Source organism: Anabrus simplex, chromosome 2 (assembly GCF_040414725.1).
Source record: "Anabrus simplex isolate iqAnaSimp1 chromosome 2, ASM4041472v1, whole genome shotgun sequence".
Taxonomy (NCBI): domain Eukaryota; kingdom Metazoa; phylum Arthropoda; class Insecta; order Orthoptera; family Tettigoniidae; genus Anabrus; species Anabrus simplex.
The window spans coordinates 832,187,344-832,208,530 of NC_090266.1; the positions used below are offsets into that span (position 1 = coordinate 832,187,344).

The 21,187-nt window shown below is 42.2% G+C and overlaps 1 protein-coding gene across 1 annotated transcript in view; it reads right to left on the minus strand.

The window, feature by feature from the left end:
• Positions 1 to 1,033: 1,033 nt before the first annotated feature.
• LOC136863125 (tetratricopeptide repeat protein 36) overlaps positions 1,034 to 21,187 on the minus strand; it is a 55,925-nt gene continuing 35,771 nt past the window's right edge. The window contains exons 2-3 of the mRNA XM_067139467.2: positions 1,510 to 1,695; positions 1,034 to 1,408 (exon numbers count right to left, since the gene is read on the minus strand). Of these exons, the coding sequence (XP_066995568.2) occupies positions 1,152 to 1,408; positions 1,510 to 1,695 (443 nt within the window). The 3' untranslated portion in view covers positions 1,034 to 1,151. The remainder of the gene's footprint in view (positions 1,409 to 1,509; positions 1,696 to 21,187) is intronic.

Here is a 21,187-nt window from a genome sequence, read left to right on the forward strand (position 1 = left end):
GTCAAAGTCCGGAATTAAATCCAATAGAACAAATATGTGAGCTATTTGACGCACGTATAAGGACAGAGTTCTTTAATAGTTTGACATCTGAATGGGCCAAAATCCCTCTAAAGACAAAATTAGATCCCTTTTTGCTTCCACACCTGCGAGATGTGTTGCTGTGATACAAGCTACGCAACGAGATATTAGTTGCCACAGTCACAACATGAACACTTGGTTGATAGATTTGTCCAAAAGGTCTTTGTCAGAACATGAATGAGTTTTGAATTTCAAAATTTAATTTTGTTATAAACAATGTTCTACCCCCAAAAGGTTGTTTTTAATGTATATTTGTTGTTCATATACCGGGCTGAGTGGCTCAGACGGTAAAGGGTTGGCCTTCTGACCGCAGCTCGGCAGGTTCGATCCTGGCTCGGTCCGGTTGTATTTGAAGGTGCTTAAATACGTCAGCCTCGAGTTGGTAGATTTACTAGCATGTAAAAGAACTCCTGCGGGGCTAAATTACGGAACTTTGGCGTCTCCGAAAACCGTAAAAGTAGTTAGTGGGACGTGAAGCCAATAACATAATTATTTTTATTATGTTGCTCATATTTATGCCAGGTATTGTACTTCAAACCATTTATATATAAATAATAGGCGACCCGCGAAGTATTCAGACTGTTGCGGCAAACGTTGTTGTCAAAACACGTAGGAGCGCTACTGTATGTATGTATGTATGTATGTATGTATGTATGTATGTATGTATGTATGTATGTATGTATGTATGTATGTATGTACCGGGCGAGTTGGCCGTGCGTGTAGAGGCGCGCGGCTGTGAGCTTGCATCCGGGAGATAGTAGGTTCGAATCCCACTATCGGCAGCCCTGAAAATGGTTTTCCGTGGTTTCCCATTTTCACACCAGGCAAATGCTGGGGCTGTACCTTAATTAAGGCCACGGCCGCTTCCTTCCAACTCCTAGGCCTTTCCTATCCCATCGTCGCCATAAGACCTATCTGTGTCGGTGCGACGTAAAGCCCCTAGAAAAAAATGTATGTATGTATGTATGTATGTATGTATGTATGTATGTACGGAGGCTAGTTTGATACTCAACAGCTGTCACAGCTGGCCTAGACATCACTGAAGAGTTATATGGGTACGTGCATGTTTTGTTTCAAAGCTCTGGCATACGAAGGTTAAGCATTACACTATGCAACATTTTGTTGCAAAGGGCTGCATATGGGTTGAGTTGAACAAGCTGAGCTTTGGCAAATTCACTTCCAAGTGCTGCAGCTGCTTCAAAATCATCCTTGGCAAGCTCATGACGGCCTTCCTTACGATGAATAAGTCCTCGCTGACAGAACGCTTGACATCCTGCCCTGCCTCTTCTTCCACTCAAAGCGATGGCCTGGTCCAAATCAGCAAGAGCATCTGATGAACACAATGCATTATTAAAAATACAGTATGTTATACCGTTAATGGTGATACTATTATTCATAATCTGCAATTCAATAAATACTATAATGACACACCTTCACTGATTCCCTTTAATCGAAATGCTTGTGCTCTATTGTTGTATCCTGAAGCCCATTCTGGTGCCATCTGTATAGCCCTAGTAAAAATATCAATAGCTTCATCTAAATCTCCAGATTCAGCTGCTTTAACACCTTCCACTTCCAGACATTTTACATTCTTGATCCTGTCTGTCTCAATTTCATCTGTAACCAAAATGAAAATCATAAGCAGATACTGTACAAATGAGAATTGTTCAATGACCAAATAAAAGGTTACTCGGTACATCAATTTGCATTTTATTCCAATTCTTATGACAGTGTTCCTTTCTGTAACGAAAGGTTTAATGACGAAGAAAATACAATGTGTTCTCAGACATGTGTAAAGTAATCGGGGATGGATAGTAGACCTCAACAAAACACACACAAAAAATCCCTGTGAACATATGTCCTAAGGTCGAGTGACAGATTTTCCAGATTTATACGGGAAATATTGGTGATAGCTTTACCTGGCTCATCCTAGTTCGAGTAAGTTATCTGTCGCCATGTTGGTGAACCAGCAGGGATACTACAATCTAATACAAGAAGTCTTCTAAACGTCCACAACGCGCCTGAACATGCCACCTCATTGATTGTTGGACACTTTCGAACACTCTAGGCATCGATGGCAACCTTGTTTAGGGGCCGATGACCTTTGATGTTAGGCCCCTTAAAACAACAAGCATCATCATCATAAACCTTGTTTCACAAGCTGGCGAAGTACTACGATGTCCGTAACGGCATGCCTGACTCCAAATTTAATCTTAAATACAAACTACCACCTTTTCAGCAAGTAACTGAAACAGCTTTAATTCGTAAATGATCGACCGTAGAGTATATGTTCACCAGGACATTTTTGTTTTATGGTTTGTGTTATCCACCCCTCCCCCCATTATTTTTCACGTGTTTGGGAACACACTGTATAAAATGTGGTTTAGGATAGTAGTTACAGGCAATATTACTACATGTAATATTGTTTATATTTTATGGCATTGCAACCTTCTCCTACTTGAAACTTTTCCTGTTCATTTATGTGTAAAACAAGTGGACTGATTTGTCTGGCAGATAAGTTTAAATCATAAAGCGAATATGAAAAATTTGGAATGCACGAAGTATTGTGCGAGATGAAAGGTCCATTAAATGTTTTTAAATAGTGTTTCAAGTACGGCATCTGGAAGTTATAGAGGCTACTTTTACTATTTATTTTTAGGAGAGTAATCTGAGTAATAATTATATGATATTAAATCTTTTCCTTGAAAATAATACCATCAGTATACACCTGAAGAAGACCAATAAACTCTACTTTATTTTGTCCTTCTTGAATCAGAATATATCCTAGAAATTTGCACTACAATAAAGTTAAAACACCACTGTGATTAAAACACTAACAAATAATCAATACCAAACGTCTTAAGAGATAGCGACTGCCATGTGACTTCATCAAATGGGATTAAACATCAGAGCAACTGATATTTTATTATTTTTGGAAGTAATGTATAATGAATTAAAATCTATGCCTGATTATTCTTCCAGAAGTGCATAGCAGAAAAGGAGCAAAATTCATTACCAATAAGTAAATACAGAATTGAAGTGTTGTTTTCGTCATTACACAGGATGATATTTCACCAGGAATTTGTAAAGGATATTCTGAATCCTACAAGGGAAGCTTTTGGATCTCCCGATGACCATCAACACGAAACATTCTGGAGCGAAGAATCAAAAGATGAAAGTAGCTGGTGTGAAGTGCGGCAATTTGTGATCATCCATAACTCCCAGCCTGCATTCTACTACGTCACGATGTTCTCGTATGTTCTCGGCTCCGCTTCTCTTGCGCTATATAAGTAGGGCATGCGACTGTAATATTTGCGGTTAGAACGTGCCAAACACACTGTACCTGTGAGATTATATACATCTTCAACTTTCAAATGTTATACACACATTTCATTCTACATCATGGCAATGTGGCGCGAGAAGGCAGTGCTACAAACAAAAATGCATCTCACACCACTAGCAAATAAACGACACTGATATCAGAATGAGGAATCCTGCGTGTGTCAATTGACGTCCCACACATTACGGAACGGATGTGACATGCCCTGTGACAGGTATCCATGTGCCTTCCACGCATAGCTAACAATCAATCAATCAGTCAGTCAGTCAGTCAGTCAGTCAGTCAGTCAATCAATGACCTACTTTTAAGGCTGTCGCCCAGGTGGCAAACCCTATCAATTACTTACACAGACTTTTCTGAAATATTATCAAAGAACTTTGAAATTTATCGAACATTTCCCTTCATAAGATTCTCTAATCCCTTACTCCTCGTCCTAAACGTGAATTTTTCCCCAATTTGTATTCTTGAATGACAACTTTATTTTCATATTATGATCTTTCCTACTATGAAAAGCTCCGTTCAAACTTCTTCGTCTACTGATGTCATTCCATGCCATCCCCGCACTAACACATCGGAACATAACACTTGTTACGTGCTCCCTGATCATTCCACTACGTTGATGTTCGATCTTACCTTCTGCCTACTTCGCCGGCTTGCTGCTGTCTATACTGCAACTCAACTCATCTTGCGCCGTCTGCTCACTCGGCCCACCTGCGACTGTTTGTTGACTCTACCTCCCAGCCTGCATTCTACTACGTCACGATGTTCTCGTATGTTCTCGGCTCCGCTTCTCTTGCGCTATATAAGTCGCCGCTGCCCTGTTTCCGGCAACCAAAAGACGAGCTGACTGCCGTAGTGGAAGGACGTACTTGCCTCTCGCTGCGCTCTCTGTCTCCTTGTCAGGCGCTCAGTACTTCTCAAGTGCTAACCAGGCAGCTGTACTTATTAGTACGACTTCGGAAGAGCATTTGTCTGAGCTGAGCACTTCTCAGTGCTCGCTCTTTCTCTTTCAGAGTTTATTACAGGAGGACCAGAATGGACAACCAGGCGGATTCGATGACGACCCAGGAACGGGCGGTGGCGATCGGGCTCCTACTCCGAGATCTCTTCACCGGCACGAAACCGACACCGGAGAGCAACACGGAGCCGCAGACGCTGGAACCAGTGCCGGAGGAGGAGCCGGAGATCGAGGTGGAGACGGAGCCATACAGGGACGTGTGTGACCCCCCTAACGGCTTCTTCTTCTCCGAAGGCTACACCGACCCGGAGCACGAAGCGCTGCTCGTGTACTACAGGCCGGGGCGCCCTGTAACTTCTGAACGGGGCCTCGTCCTGGACAGAATGCGGCGCCTTCGCCGAGGAGGCAGGATCATCTCGACAACCATGGCCGTCGAGAGCTTCCTACCAGGAGGCCTCATTATCCGGCATCACGACCAGGAGCGGATGCGCGACGCAGAGAGGGAGCTTTTTTCTCTGTTCCAGGTCATCCGTCTACCAGGGAGGGACAGAGTGCCAGGGATGAACACCGGCGCAGTCAGGGCCGCGACGGAGACCAGGGAGACGCCGAGGCGGTTAAGGAATAGGGCGGTTAACACCGACCTAGTCCTGGCCACCCAGCCGGCGACCAGCGACGCCACCACGGAGGTGGGGCATGACGCCCCCTGGCGCCGCGACTGTGCGACCCAGGCTGAGCGGCTCGGTACTGTGAAGTGGACGCAGACCGCTCCTCCGTGGACCACCTTCACGAAGTGGACGCAGACTCAGGCCTACCAGGAAAGGCCCGTTACCCGGGCGCAATCCAGGAAAGCGCCCGAGACGACGGACTGCTGTACTTCAGTGGATGAGGACGCCCCCTGGCGTCCTGAGGCTGCTGTCCAGGCCCAGCCTGCCAGCACGTCTATCGAGCTGCAGACCTCGATGTGCGCCCCACAGGACAGGAAACGCAGTCAAGTGTCAGCACCAGCCGACGCCGCCGCCACCGCCAGCCAGGAGATGGAAGAAGACGGCGACGCAGCGGAGCCACCAGCTACCCCGGGGTCACCAGGCCGGGAGGAGTGTCACGAGGCCTCTTCCCCTGCCAAGAAGACACGCCCGGGAAGAAGAAGAAGAAGACGACGTCGGACCACGAAGCAGATGGCGGCGACGCCGACCCACCAGGAGAGGGCCGCCCAGCCGCAACCCAAGACTGCTCCCAGTACAGCAGTCAACCGAGGAGCCAATCAGGAGAGGACCTCAGCGTGTAGCGATAGCGGCAGTCAGGTGAGAGTAAAACGTCCCCCTCAGCAGCTCTTGCAGTGTTTCCGCTGTCTGAGGTGGGGCCACCGTCAAGTCAGCTGTGGACTCCAAGTGAAGTGCAACCGCTGTGGTGGTGATCACCACTACACAGCCTGCGCAACACTTAAGGAGGCGCCGGTGTGCGACAATTGCGCGGGGGGCCACCCGGCCTCCCACCGCAGTTGCCCAGTCTACAGGGCCATGGCGCGGGCAGAGAGGAGGGAGGCCCGGCGCCATGACCCACCCCCTTCCAGGAGGCCCCCGCCTCGGCGGGCTTGGTCTCATTCTCCGGGATCGGAGACTGGGTACGAGGTACCCCAAGGAGGTGGAGTCGTGCGACGGGCCCCAGTGGTACTCGACGCATGGCTCCGCAGCCGGCAAGGACCGTGCTAGTCACAGCAGTGCCCAGATGGACTGATCCCCAGACGATGGAATGGCGAGGAATTGGTTTATGTTTTGTGCATGTTACCTGTTCCTAACTAACACAACCTCTGGTCTTTTTCCAGCCCACATCCTTGCATGTGCTATCAAAAGATGTCAGGTTTTACATGTAGGCTCTTTCTTCTTTCTGCCTATGTGGTTTTTCCCAGACCCTTCAATACCATACTTCAATACCATATACCTAACGCAATATCGCCTGGTAGCGTGTCTGACGTGGAAACAGGCAGATACTCCTTGTATCACTTCCCACTCCTCCCTGCTATCTCTTTCTTATTCTTAGAAATAATAGCATGTCGGAGGCCATGTAGATTGAGTCGTTGGTCACGCGGGGGGAGCGCGGTTCGGGGGCCCCCCCGAAAAAAAAGTTTCCGGCAGTCAGACATTCTGTGTTAACTCGAGCGTTGGGAGCAGAAACTGTTACGCACGGCTGGTCCGTCGCGATTTTAAAATATTTCCATATTCAACGTGACTTTGTGTTATCATCACTATGCTGGGTGAGCAGAGTTTTATTATGTTATTCTAGACACTTTGGACTATTCTTCTCTAACCTTGCCCTCAGGCCTTAATATATATATTTCGAACTCTAGCCCATTCAGGGCACTTCTTACTGTTTATTTGATGAACTTCAAATCATCAAGACTTAGTTAAAAATCTTGCACAAAGGACTCATAGCTTGGGCGAACGTTTCAAAATTAAATCATGTGAAACACTGACTGATGTGGAACTTTTATAAACGACCTGTGTGCGTGTGTTTTGAATAACTTTGAATTATATCAGCCTGATTTTTACCATCTCTCACCCTTGTCATTCCTGTTTCTTTTTTGTCACGGTTAACATTGCTTTCCTCATTCCCTGTCTTTTCCTTTCCTGTCCCTCTAATCTTTTTCTTTTTCATAAGTTTGTGTTTTCCAAAGTTGTAAAAATGGCCTTCGCGTTTTATTAACTATCAATGTTGGTGTGTAACTACTGTACTTTTTTTCTTCTAAGGTGTAAAAATTGCTATTTTGATCCCTTCTTAATAGGCGATAAAAATATTCTGTCTTCAAAGTGGTCTGCCACGATCTCATAAGCTTTTCCTTATATGGACATGTTATTTGTATCCATCTAATTGTACCTAGGTCTAGTTAATGGTCTAATGATCGTTTTTTCTTAAATTCTTCTTGTATTGCCAAAGCAATATTGGAAAACTCTAGTCATTATGAGCACCATAAAACTTCTCGAATTCTATTTTATGGTTGAAAGTAAAGCTATTATAATAATTTAGTCTTGGTATTTGCGAAAATCCCTGATTGTAAAATACTTTCTTCTAATGGTGTTATCAATACATTTTGTAATTTGAAATTTGTTGTTTGAGCTACCTTAGCTATCCCTATTTCCCCTCCTTCCCCTTTTATTATGTACTTACCACGTCATACCTTCTGGAAAAATAGCCCAGCAAACCCTGCGCCAATTCTGCTGATATGTTGATGTTTTGATTTTTGATTTATGCTTCGCTCTATTTTCCCTGTATGGTCTGGCACTGGAGCTTGACTATACTTTGTTTGCCACGCAACGACTTGCCTGGTGACCTCTATTGCACGCGTCTTTTGGCCCAGTGTTTTATTTTTGGTTCTACGCACAGACAGATTTATTCTGCATGTAGCATTCGTTCACCATTACCCATATTATTAGTCATCACCGAGTATTCACCAAGTTTGTGCTATTCAACACACCGAATCTGGATATACACAATGTATCCCCCTATCAAGAATATGTAACAAATGGTAGCAGAATATTCCCTTCTTACACTTATTTGATTCTTTCTCCAGCATATTCAATCGATATTTACTCTTGAATACATATTTTTTATTTCTTTGTCTTTGAAAATGGCATGTATTCCGATAATTTTACGTTAGGCGAAGATTCTACCTCATTAACACCCCCATCGTATCATAATTTGTCTTTGCCTAACCCTCCTGTTGGTGACTTAATTTCCTTTTCTAGTTCTACGTCTTCGTCCATACACCCTCCACCTACTATCTCTACACCTGACCTATTAACCGAAGATATAAAACCTTCTTCGTGTTTTCGACAGTATCCCGTAGCTCCGTCTCCACCTTTTTATTCTTCTCCTCCCATACCTCAACTCACTCCAGTGGATAGTTCACTTAATATACAGATTGTTAAGCAATCATTGCTCCAGATCCCTCAATTACAAGCAACTGACCCTCGTAGCTTAACCATCTGGCTTTTTTCTGTCCGAAAATGTTTAAATATTAAGTTTGTTTCTTTTTCACAATTAATTGGCCTCTTATCCGCTAAGACTACTGGATTTTTTCGACATTTTGGCTAGATTATATGTCCAGTTTTTCTAACTGGTATCAATTACGGCATGCGATACACAATTATTTCTTACCTTGTGAACGGCAATATAAGTTGAGTATCGAGTTCGTTCGATGTAATCAATTACCTACTGAACCAGCAGATGATTACTTAGACTCTATCATTACCTATAGTGATGTTCTCAATATTGCCCATATTACTTCGGAATTAATTTCCATTGTACAATTTTATGCTACCCCTTCTTTCCGTCAACTTTTTAATATGCTTAACCCTCCCGTTTTGTATTCTTTAATTATATAATGCAACTCAATCTCCTGCTATTAATTCCTTAGGCGATCGTTCTTATTATTCTTCTGTTCCACCACCAATTATCAACCCTACTACACTACCACGATCATTGCCTTCCTCTTCCGTTTCTACTGTTCGTCCCCCGGTCATTTGTTTTCGTTGTAAAGAACAAGGACACAATGCTAAATATTGTAATATTCAACCTTCGGGAAACGCCTTTCACCCACGTCGTTAGGCAGTAGACGTTTAATGGGGGAAAACCTGCCTTCTGTTTCTCATGTATCCCAAGCTTCTTCTCAAATACCCTCTTCTGATTTTTCGACTGATTGTGCTTCATTTTTACCTCGGACCTCTCACGTTCTTCTAACCGTAAACAATTTACCCTCCTGGATTCGGGCGCAGCAGTGTCTGTTATTAGTCTCGAGTTTTTTGAATCTTTGAAGTCAATTTCTATCCAACTGCATTATTCTCCATCTTCCACTCAATGTCTTTCTGCGTCTAATCAACCTACGCATATTCTTGGTGCAATTCCTTTGAATGTCAAACTGCAATATTTCTCTTGGCCCTTCACCTTTGTTGTTGTAGAAGAATTATCATCTCCTATTATTTTAGGTTTAGATTTTTCCCCATACTGGACTTATTCTTGATTCTTGATTCCGCGAATTCTAAGGTTTCTTTCCATTTTCCTTCTAAGTCAGTTCCCTTGGTCAATACTTCAGTTTGGTCCGATCATGTCCAGTCTTTGCTTACTGAATTTTCCGATGTTATAACCCTAACTTTTTGTACCGTAAAAAACTTCTACCCTCATATTGACCTTACCGATACCACTCCGGTCCGTTCCTCCCTTTATTTTCTGAGCCCTCCTAAGATGAAAGTTTTAAACCAATTAGTTGACAAGATGCTCAAAGATAACACTATCATCCCTTCATCTTCTAACTATGCCTCACCCGCATTTATTGTGGACAAGCCCGATGGATCATCTAGATTTATTGTTGTCTATCGTAAATTGAACTCTAGGATATTATATGATGCTTACCCAATGCCAAAATTACAATCTGCTTTCCAGCACTTTTCCGGTTTCATTACTTCACCATTTCTGATCTTAACACTGCTTATAACCAAATTCCTTTGGATGAAATCAGTTCTCGTTACACCGCTTTCATTACTCCTAATGGTTTATACCAGTTTAAAAAGTCCCCTTTGGACTTTATCTTGATTATAAAATTATGCACCGTTTTGTTGATTGTTTTCTGATATTAAGTATAAGTATTTGTTTCCCTTTATTGACGATATCCTGATTTATTCTCCTGATCTTCAGTCTCATCTATCACATGTTCGTGAAGTTCTTACCCGTCTTTGCGCTGTTGGTTTAACTGTTAACCCTTCTAAGGTACGTATTGCCCAAACATCTATTAAATTTCTTGGACATATTTAGAGTTCTCAGCGTATCTCTGTTGATTCTGATAGAGTTTCCGCTATTCACAAAATACCTCCTACGAAAAATGTAAAACAACTACTTCCTTTCTTGGTATGGTTGGTTTTTATGCGAAGCATATTCCCAATTTTTCCTTAATTTCCGAACCTTTAAATCTTCTCAAAAGGAAAGGCATTAAATTCCATTGGTCTCCCCCCCCCCCAACAACGCAAATATTCTACCTATGAAAAAGAAGCCCTTGCTCTCATTCTTTCTATTGAGCACTTTGCTGACTATCTTGATCACCGCGAATTCATTGTAAGTACTGATAATCAAGCTCTTTGCTGGTTGCTTCATAACGCCCCTAAAATAGGTCGAAGCGGCCGTTGGATGCTACGTCTATCCCGATTCAATTTTTCTCCTAAGTTTATATCTGGTTATCATAATTCCGTTGCTGACGCCTTATCTCATCGTTTTGAAGATCATCAATCTCATGATTCCGAAATAAACCATCTTCCTATTAATTCCATTACCTCCATTTCCTCAGTTACCAAATTTCCTCTCTCCTTTCAGTCCTATTTGCAACACCAAAAACTTGACCCCTACTGCCAACAACTTGTTCGTGACCTTTCTTCCCCTGATTATTGCGGTCCTTTTCGTTTGCAGAATCAGCTTCTTCTCTTCAAACGTACCCCCAAGTCTACTCATCGACTTGCCCTTCCCTCTGCTTTAAGCTCTATGATTTTTCAGTACTTTCATGATTCCCCTGTCGGAGGACACTTTGGCATGGCTAAGACCTACGCCCGTCTGGCTTCTCAATTTTTCTGGCCTCAAATGCGAAAATATGTTTTTCTTGGGTTCGCTTATGTGAGTTTTGTCAGAAACATAAGCCCCCAATCATCAACCCTATGGTATTTATGCTGCTTCTCCTGCCACTTACCCTGCTGAAAAATGTTATATTTATATTGTTGGTCCACTTGTTAAATCTTCTAAATCTAACTCCTATAATTTTACGTTACTTGACGGCTTTTCTAAATTCCTTATTGTCCAACCTTTGCATAACATTTCTTCACAAATCATTATTAATTTGCTTTCCAATAAAAATTTTCCGATTACTGGTCTTCCAAAGGTACTTGTTTCTGATAACGCATCTATTTTCACTTCTAAAGTTTGTTTACAATTTTTGTTTTTCCTATGGTATTAAAAAGATTTGAACTTCGCCCTACCATCCACAAGCCAATATTGTTCAACGCTACCACCGAAACTTAAAATCCTTTTTATCTATTTTCCATTCCCAGGATCATAAATCATGGCACACCGAACTCCTATATTTTGTTTTAGCTCTAAATTCTACTATCAATATTTCCACTTCGTATACTCCTGCTAAGTTGTTTTTAGGTAGGGAACTACATACGCCTCTGTCTTTTAAGTTGGAATCTACCCTCCTTATTGGATACCCCCTCACCTTCTCACTCAGTCTCAATTGCGACATGCCTTTCAAAACCTTCTCCATGCTAGGGATCTTCATAAAAAGCTTGTAATTCTCGGACCCGAACCCCCACCTTTAAACTTTATGACCTTGTGTTACTTAAAAATAACCCTCTGAGTTCCACATTACAGAATCTCTCTGCAAATTTTCACCTCTTTGGCTTGGACCCTTCCGGATTCTTTCTTTTCCCTCTCCCAATACTGCCCAACTGCAATCCACCCAGTCTCCCACTGATATTAAAAAAGTCCATTTTTCGCAATTAAAACCCTTTTCTACTTAATCTTTGACGGCAGTCAGATGATTGTATTTATCAGTCTGACTTCTTCCTTTTTTCTCTTATAACGTTTGCCCAGGCATGACCCACCTTTTTTTGTTATGCTAGTTTTGTTGGTCGTCTTTCTTATTTGCTCACCCAGCTCTGCTCCCCCCGCTCAAATCCCCTCATGCCTGACTCTCCCCATGACTTGTAAATTTTTCCTTCCGGGATTTGTTTGCTTTCCTTTACATGGGAAACACGAATTGTTAATATTATATTTTATTCTTGAAAATATCTTAGTATGTATATTGTAATAACTTACCAGGCCACTTTTTAATTTTGCTAATTTACTTTGTATACGATCCGGATTGTTCCTTCTTCTCACTTCTTCCCCCCCCCCCCTCCTTCTTCTCTTTTATCCTCTCACCCTTTTTTCTTTTCTTCTCTCTCCATGCTGCTCATGTTTGTTCTTTTGTATCCGTATCTGGTGTTATCGACGGCATCCTTCTGCATGTTCCTGAGATGGCGCCCCTCCGGGACATCGTGGAACCTTCGCCGCATCTTCGACTCCTTCTTCTATGCCTAGGTCTAGTTAATGGTCTAATGATCGTTTTTCTTAAATTCTTCTTGTATTGCCAAAGCAATATTGGAAAACTCTAGTCAATATGAGCTCCATAAAACTTCTCGAATTCTATTTTATGGTCGAAAGTAAAGCTATTACAATAATTTAGTCTTGGTATTTGCGGAAATCCCTGATTGTAGAATACTTTCTTCTGGTGGTGTTATCAATAAATTTTTTAATTTGTACTTTATTGTTTGAGCTACCTTAGATATCCCTATTTCCCCTTTCCCCCCGCTTATTACCGTATGTACTTATCACGTCATACCTTCTGGAGAAATAGCCCAGCAAACCCTGCGCCCATTCTGCTGATATGTTGAGGTTTTGATTTCTGATGTATGCTTCGCTCTATTTTCCCTGTATGGTCTGGCACTGGAGGTTGAGAATACTTTATGTTTGCCACGTAACAACTTGCCTGGTGGCCTCTATTGCACGCGTATTCTGGCCTAGTGGCTTATTCTCTGGTTCAACGTACTGGCAGATTTATACTTAATTTTGTATTCGTGCTATTTGTCATCAACCATCGACTGAGTTTGTACTGTTTAACACATCTAACCTGGATACACTAAATGTGTTCTCCCGTACAATAATATGTAACACACTTAATCGAGCATCCCGTCTCCATACACCCACGTCTTCCCAGGCCAAAGTTTACACCATTTTCGTAACATTACTCCTTACTCGGAAATCACCCAGAACATTAGTGCTGCTTTCCTTTTGATCATTGAAAGGATATTTCCTCTCGGTGAAATTTACAACCTAATTTTTCATCCCGTTCACAATCATAACTTCGGCCGTTTTCCATCTCACAACAATGACTAGGTCTTTTTGTAGTAGCTCACAATCCTGTAACTTATTTACCACTTTGTTTATTGTAACATCATTCGCAAACAGCCTTATGTGTGATTCCAGTTCCTTACATAATTTATATATTTCAGGCGGCCCGCGAGCGCCGTACTTCTTACTTATAAATGCCCCGCATGAACTAATGATGAATGGGATGTCCACTAACTGATTTCCATTGGGGCACTGCTCTCAGCAGGCATATTACGTCAAAATATGAAGAGATCACAACCGGACGGTCGCTCGCAGCATGTTCCTCAGCGCCTCCCGTCTAATGCAACCCCTTGCATTTGTAAGCCTCTTTTTCGACCGCATGGTACTAGGCTGGTGTGTAGTACAGCAGTACTACATTTGCAGTCTAAATATCGCCAATGGCTAGTGTGTTCAGCAAAAACGAATAGAAAGACATCATTTTAATCCATGGGGAATCTGGTCTGAATGCAGCGGAAGCTCGCAGACGGTATGAATAGAAGTTTTCAGATAGACAACTTCCTTCTATACGCGCATTTCTCCGAAGAGAGCTGCATTTAAGAGCTAATGGTCCGTTCAAATCACATACAAGCAGGGACACTCACCGTCTGTGACAATGTTGACGTTGTGCAAAATGTACCACAATACTTGGAACCCAATCCTTCACACGGTAAGTTGAACTTCACCTAACTGTGATGGTATAATAATAATAATAATAATCATAATAATAATAATAATAATAATAATAATAATAATAATAATAATAATAATAATAATAATAATAATAATAATAATAATTGTACCGGGTGGTACACCTCCACGCCGCTAATTCAAACTTTGCGCCAGTTGAAACTCCTCTACTGGAGGAAGTCTGAACTTTATCTACGGTGTTAATTCTCAAGTTTCTCAGAAGATGTCCCTACTTGTAAATTTTGACGTTTCTGAACTGGGTCGTTTTCGATGTATTTTTGTTTTGCCTGTAGTAAGAAGTGTGGACATTCTCTTCCAGATGGCACTACTGAAGGACTACAATTATGCACCCTAGTGCGAAGTGAAAGAACTGTGTTTTTTGGAGAAATTTTGAATTCATAAGTTTGTTCTTTGTTAAATTTCTTTCAGTTATTGTTTAAGTTGGCAATATTAACCCTTTCTTTCCGCCAGTTTTGAATTTAACCAATAGGGAAATTCTGTAATTAATTTTCCACCAATTATGTGTTTCTTCTTCATCTTGTGTAGGGGTTTTCGTGGTTAGCCAATAAAATTCTTGTGGGAGGGTGTTCTCATTCCTGAAACGCCTCGAACTTTCCACGAGGGTATATAAACTGCTGATTTTCGGGTCTCCGCGCCACTTCAGTAACATCTATCTGTGTGTAAAGTACGTAGCAGGGGGCGGGAAGCGCCTCTTTCTTCGAGCAGCAGTTCAGCCACCAGGTAATGGCCGTTTAATAACTTCTTTTCTTGCTAGCTCAGCAGTTTAACTCTCGGGGCAGGTCCGAAGCCTTTCTACCATGTAACTTTTCACCTAAAATGTAAATCCACCTAGTATCAATTCTATCTTTTAAATTACATATTGGGATAGAGAGTGCTTAACCCTCTCGAGCTCCCACTCATATTGCGTTGAGGTGAACTTATTTTCTCAACCGTTTCTTCCTTAATGTAATGTAAATTGTCTTCTTCTATAAGTCACCTCTCTAGTATGGGATTAGCCCTTGCAGTAACGGCCTAGTGCCAAGTAGGTTTTATATAAAGTGTATTAGGAGTGCAAGAACGCCTCCTCTCAAGTTGGTATTTTAGAGGCCATGTAATTGACCTGTTTCTTTACTTAATAGGCCTCAGTAGGTTGGGTATTTTTACCCCTGTTTTCATGTCCTTGGAGGACAACTTGAAAGTGGAGTTTGGTGTGGCCTTTGATAGGCTCGAACTTAAGAGCAGGTTGCTCTTTCTAAAATTTTGTTTTCTGCACGCCTCGAGGAGGCTTTACTGTATAATTGTGAGCAAGTGCTCCTGGGCATGATAGGGGTCTTCTGCCCCTTTGTTGAATTCTATATATCGTAAGGTTGGGCTTATAGCTCAAGAATTGTGTGTCTGGCTCTCGGAGCCCAAATCCTGTAATCACTGTAATTGTACATTTTCGAATTGTGTTTCGGCTACTGAGTACCTGTTCTATTTGTTATTTCTTAATCTTGAAAAGAAAATGTAACCTTGTTAAATTTTATCTTAACTTTAATTTCGTATTTTGAGACCTGTTCACCCCCGCACCTTCTTTCACCTCTGCACATCCACTATACTCCGTAACAATAATAATAATAATAATAATAATAATAATAATAATAATATAAACCATCATTTTTACAACGTACACATGTTTAGTGATAAGGGTAAAAACGAGCTGCAGATGAGCTAGGAGTAATCCTAACGTAAATACAAAGAATTCTGAAGGAGAGAAAATAGCACCCATATTAGACTCAGCAACTCAATGGAGACGATTTTGATCGCAGAGTAACATATTGCCGCTGTACAGACATAGTGCCAACTTGTGAAGACTTTCAGTTTGATGTTTATCAGACAAACAGCATACTGAAAATGCAGTCCTTCATTCATTTTCAATTTTCTTCCCCACGGTTCAAGGACATGATCAAATATTCGTGGTTCGCAAGCAATTATACAACGGAGAGACCTCCCAAGTTCGAAGTGCCAGCGAATTATTGCCTTCAAGCAAGAAAAATGTGACGAACAGTATGGTCTCAAATTGCAAACTCATTGTGAATGGTGCCAAAAATATTTGTGTTTTTATCATACGATTAACGGACCACATTTAGGTTTCACATTCGTTCCGTAAAAATAATGTGACCTTGGCGCGTGGCAGCCTGCCAGTTCGTTCTCTCCCTCTCTCCAGCAGAACAGCAACTCCACTCCGCTGTGCGTCGTGCGAGCTAGCAAGAAGCAATGGTTGTCCAGTAAGCTGCGTTGTCACACGGATTTTGTATCACGATTTTGAAACCTGCCAGTTCAAAATGGCATCTAATTGTTTGTACATCGCTATTTTATGGGTCTCTTCTGAGAAATTTCATTGTTAATTTCGACATGACAGTATGGACAGTTCTCTCGTCAGGGTGGGAAAAGAATGTTCTGACATACGCACAAAATTGGGGATAGTTCAAGCGACCTTTAGCAACACTCATGTTCATAAAAAACAGAACACCTTGAAAGACTAGAGATAGGAAGTTCATATTCACAGGAAGTGTTCATTAGTATGTCCTGCAGAAAAGATTAGCATTTCAGTCACCTAGGTTCAGCATGTATCCTGTTGCCTAGTAGGCACTGGGTCCTCCATGGGCACTGATAACTTGTTCCATGGAGGATATTAGTATTAGTATTATTTGAACATAACAGGCGTTCAGCCCAAATACATGTTCACAATGAAAACAACTTACAAGGAAAGGAAAAAAAGAAGAACACGAGACTCATTGGGCATCCCATGAGGTTCGTCAGATACTCCGGAAACGTGACACTCCCTAGGAAGGGTCACCACAGCAGTCATCCTCAGTCCCTACATGGCATGTCCATCGACCCCACTGGATATTAAGAAAAGAAAAAAATAAGCAGGTAAAATGTAAAACTACCGACCTACTACTACTGCTGTCCGACCATCTCATCACCCCTGGTGAGAAAAAGGAAACCCTCCCCGTAATGACACGACCAGCCCTATCCATGGGGCCCGAAAGAAGCCCCCAACAACTCCTACCAGATGACAGCACAGCTTTCTCACCATTCCATTTGCGGCTGGCCTTGTGAGGCTGAAACCGCTCCCCTTCTGTACACCGCCTCTCTCCTCCTCGTTCAGCATATGACGTACGCATAAAATTGGGGACAGTTCAAGCGACCTTTAGTAACACTCATGTTCATAAAAACCAGAACACCTTGAAAGACTAGAGATAGGAAGTTCATATTCACAGGACGTGTTCATTAGTATGTCCTGCAGAAAAGATTATCATTTCAGTCACCTAGGTCCAGCATGTGTCCTGTTGCCTAGTAGGCACTGGGTCCTCCATGGGCACTGATAACTTGTTCCATGGAGGATATTAGTATTAGTATTAATTGAACATAACGCGTTCAGCCCAAATACATGTTCACAATGAAAACAACTTACAAGAAAAGGAAAAAAGAAAATCACGAGACTCATTGGGCATGCCATGAGGTCCGTCAGATACTCCAGAAACGTGACACTCCCTAAAGAGGGTCATCACAGCAGTCATCCTCAGTCCCTACATGGCATGTCTATCGACCCCACTGGATATTAAGGAAAGAAAAAATAATCAGATAAAATAAAAAACTACCGACCTACTACTACTGCTGTCCGACCATCTCATCACCCCTGGTGAGAAAAAGGACACCCTCTCCGTGATGACACGACCGGCCCTATACGTGGGGCCCGAAAGGAGCCCCCAACATCCCCTACCAGATGACAGCACAGCTTTGTCACCATTCCATTTGCGGCCGGCCTTGTGAGGCTGAAACCGTTCCCCTTCCGTACACCGCCTCTCTCCTCCTCGTTCAGCATATGACGTACGCATAAAATTGGGGACAGTTCAAGCGACCTTTAGTAACACTCATGTTCATAAAAACCAGAACACCTTGAAAAACTAGAGATAGGACGTTCATATTCACAGGACGTGTTCATTAGTATGTCCTGCAGAAAAGATTATCATTTCAGTCACCTAGGTCCAGCATGTGTCCTGTTGCCTAGTAGGCACTGGGTCCTCCATGGGCACTGATAACTTGTTCCATGGAGGATATTAGTATTAATTGAACATAACAGGCGTTCAGCCCAAATACATGTTCACATTGAAAACAACTTACAAGAAAAGGAAAAAAAGAAAATCACGAGACTCATTGGGCATGCCATGAGGTCCGTCAGATACTCCAGAAACGTGACACTCCCTAAAGAGGGTCATCACAGCAGTCATCCTCAGTCCCTACATGGCATGTCCATCGACCCCACTGGATATTAAGGAAAGAAAAAATAATCAGATAAAATAAAAACTACCGACCTACTACTACTGCTGTCCGACCATCTCATCACCCCTGGTGAGAAAAAGGACACCCTCCCCGTGATGACACGACCGGCCCTATACGTGGGGCCCGAAAGAAGCCCCCAACAACCCCTACCAGATGACAGCACAGCTTTCTCACCATTCCATTTGCGGCCGGCCTTGTGAGGCTGAAACCGCTCCCCTCCTGTACACCGCCTCTGTCCTCCTCGTTCAGCATATGACGTACGCATAACATTGGGGATAGTTCAAGCGACCTTTAGTAACACTCATGTTCATATAAAACAGAACACCTTGAAAGACTAGAGATAGGAAGTTCATATTCACAGGACGTGTTCATTAGTATGTCCTGCAGAAAAGATTAACATTTCAGTCACCTAGGTTCAGCATATGTCCTGTTACCTAGTTTACTTATATGGGGTAGGCCCGTCCTACCCCTTCCTCTTACGGGTATGTCCTGCTCACCCTTACCTACCACTCCTTACTATCTCTTACTGTATATAAATAGTGAGAAAGCTGCACATGTCCAGATAAAAATAATAATAATAATAATAATAATAATAATAATAATAATAATAATAATAATAATAATAATAATAATAATAATAACAATACTAATAATAATCAAAATAATAATGAAAATGAAAACCTACAACCTGTTTTCCAGTCATTGACCGGGTCAGGGATGGAATGAATGAGGCAGATATAGGCTATTAGTACGATGGGGTCGCCACTCCCAAAGTGATTTATTAATGACTGATAGATGCAATGAAATGAGAATGGAGAGTGTTGCTGGAATGAATGATGACAGGGAAAACCGGAGTACCCGGAGAAAAACCTGTCCCGCCTCCGCTTTGTCCAGCACAAATCTCACATGGAGTGACCGGGATTTGAACCACGGTATCCAGCGGTGAGAGGCCGACGCGCTGCCGTCTGAGCCACGGAGGCTCCCAAAATAATAATAATATAATAATAAACTCAAAATATGTATACTAATTGGATACCTTAAATAAGACTCACCAAGCCGTTCTCATTCGTTACATTCTACATATATAAGTTACAATCGATCGTTGCTGCAAGAACCGCTGACTTCGCGTTTCAACATACTCCGCACGTGTCCTTGTCCACTCAACTATTTGCGCCACATTCCTTGTTCACTGACCTACTCCCGCTGGATTCCTTTACTCTGATAATCAACAATTACATACCATCCTGCCATATCACAATCAATAAGGCCTCTACAGTAGCAAAATACCACATTATTTGCCTAACTCCACTAACTCACCAACTCAATACTCTTCGTTATAACTTGGTCATACTTAACCTCCAGGCTAAAAATCTACATTCTCAACTATGTACCCACCGCCAGCACTCCACTTACCGTTAAATTTACCATACAAACTCCATCCACTAAATATCATCTAACTATTCAACAAGCTTCCCATAAACACTCATCACCATACCAAACACATACCCCCGTATCCCCTCTAAGCTATACTTCATCATCTTTGAATTCACTGCGCATACTTCCATTACACTTATCACCAATCATTTCATCATACCAAAACAAACCACAATGCGTTCATTTCCTTTACACCCATACATATTCCCCCATGATTCTACCTCTTTCATCTTGCTCTCTAAGGATTTTTTTATCGCACATACTGTAGATACCTGTTCAACTCTCCTCCGTCTTCCCACTGCTTGATAATCCACCTTATAATAGTCTGCTCATCCCCTTTTCCTAATAGTTTCCGATGTTTGTCACTCAATATACTATTTATTATCTTACTTGTTTTTTCGCACTTCCCTAGTAAGTGAAAATCGTCGTTCACTGCCCCACGTAATATACATACTGTCTTGTCTCCACATTTTAACCAACCCTAATTCTTATGTAGTCCCATCAGCACCATACCAACCCACCCCTGCATAACCTATCAACGTATCTAATATTTATCCCCGTTACTTCCTCTACTTTATTAAAAACACTAAGCGCACTTCTTAGTCTACTTTCCTCCAATAATTTCTGCGTATGCATATCTCTCATCCTCCTCGAAAGCACCTTTAGCCTTCTGAGTTCTGTCTTCGTCCACACCTCCCCCCACATGTACCCTAAGCCTGTCATCTCCAAGTATCCTTTAATTTTTACTAGCCAACATCCCTTATAATGCTCTTCAGTTGTTCGTACGCGGCTTGTAGCACCCTCCCGCCTTCTTGTCTTTTCAAAATCATCCAGTTTTTCACTATACTTTTCACACAATCAAATTCCAAATCTTCCCCACATATTATTTCCACCCCTGTATTAGCTGTGCACTGCGGGAGCCGCATCACCGACTTACCGAAATTTCTAATGATTCGTCTTAATTCTACTCTTTTCTCATCTAACCCCCAGACTTCAGCCCCTTACATTACCCTACCAAAAACCACCGATCTTAAAACTAACCTCAAGGTTTTATATCTGATACCCGGAAATTTAGCCAGCAAGTTTTTGACTGAGGCTAGGACGGCCACACCCCTGTTTCTCGCTCTTCTTATTTTGTCGTCCCAAGTCCCTTTTCTGTGACTTCTAAATATTCCATCTTACTTACTTGTTCCAATCTTTCTCCATGCACGACTCATTTCCCATCCTCCTTCCTTCTTTTGTGTACCTGGGCGACTAGCACTTTAGATTTATTCCCGTTAATTTTCAAGGCTCATTTCCTTGCGAAATCCGACCCTGCATTTAAGCACTTCTGCATCCCCCCTGAAGTTAGAGTCATCAATATCACATCAGCAAAAATCAATCCCGGTATCTCCAACCTA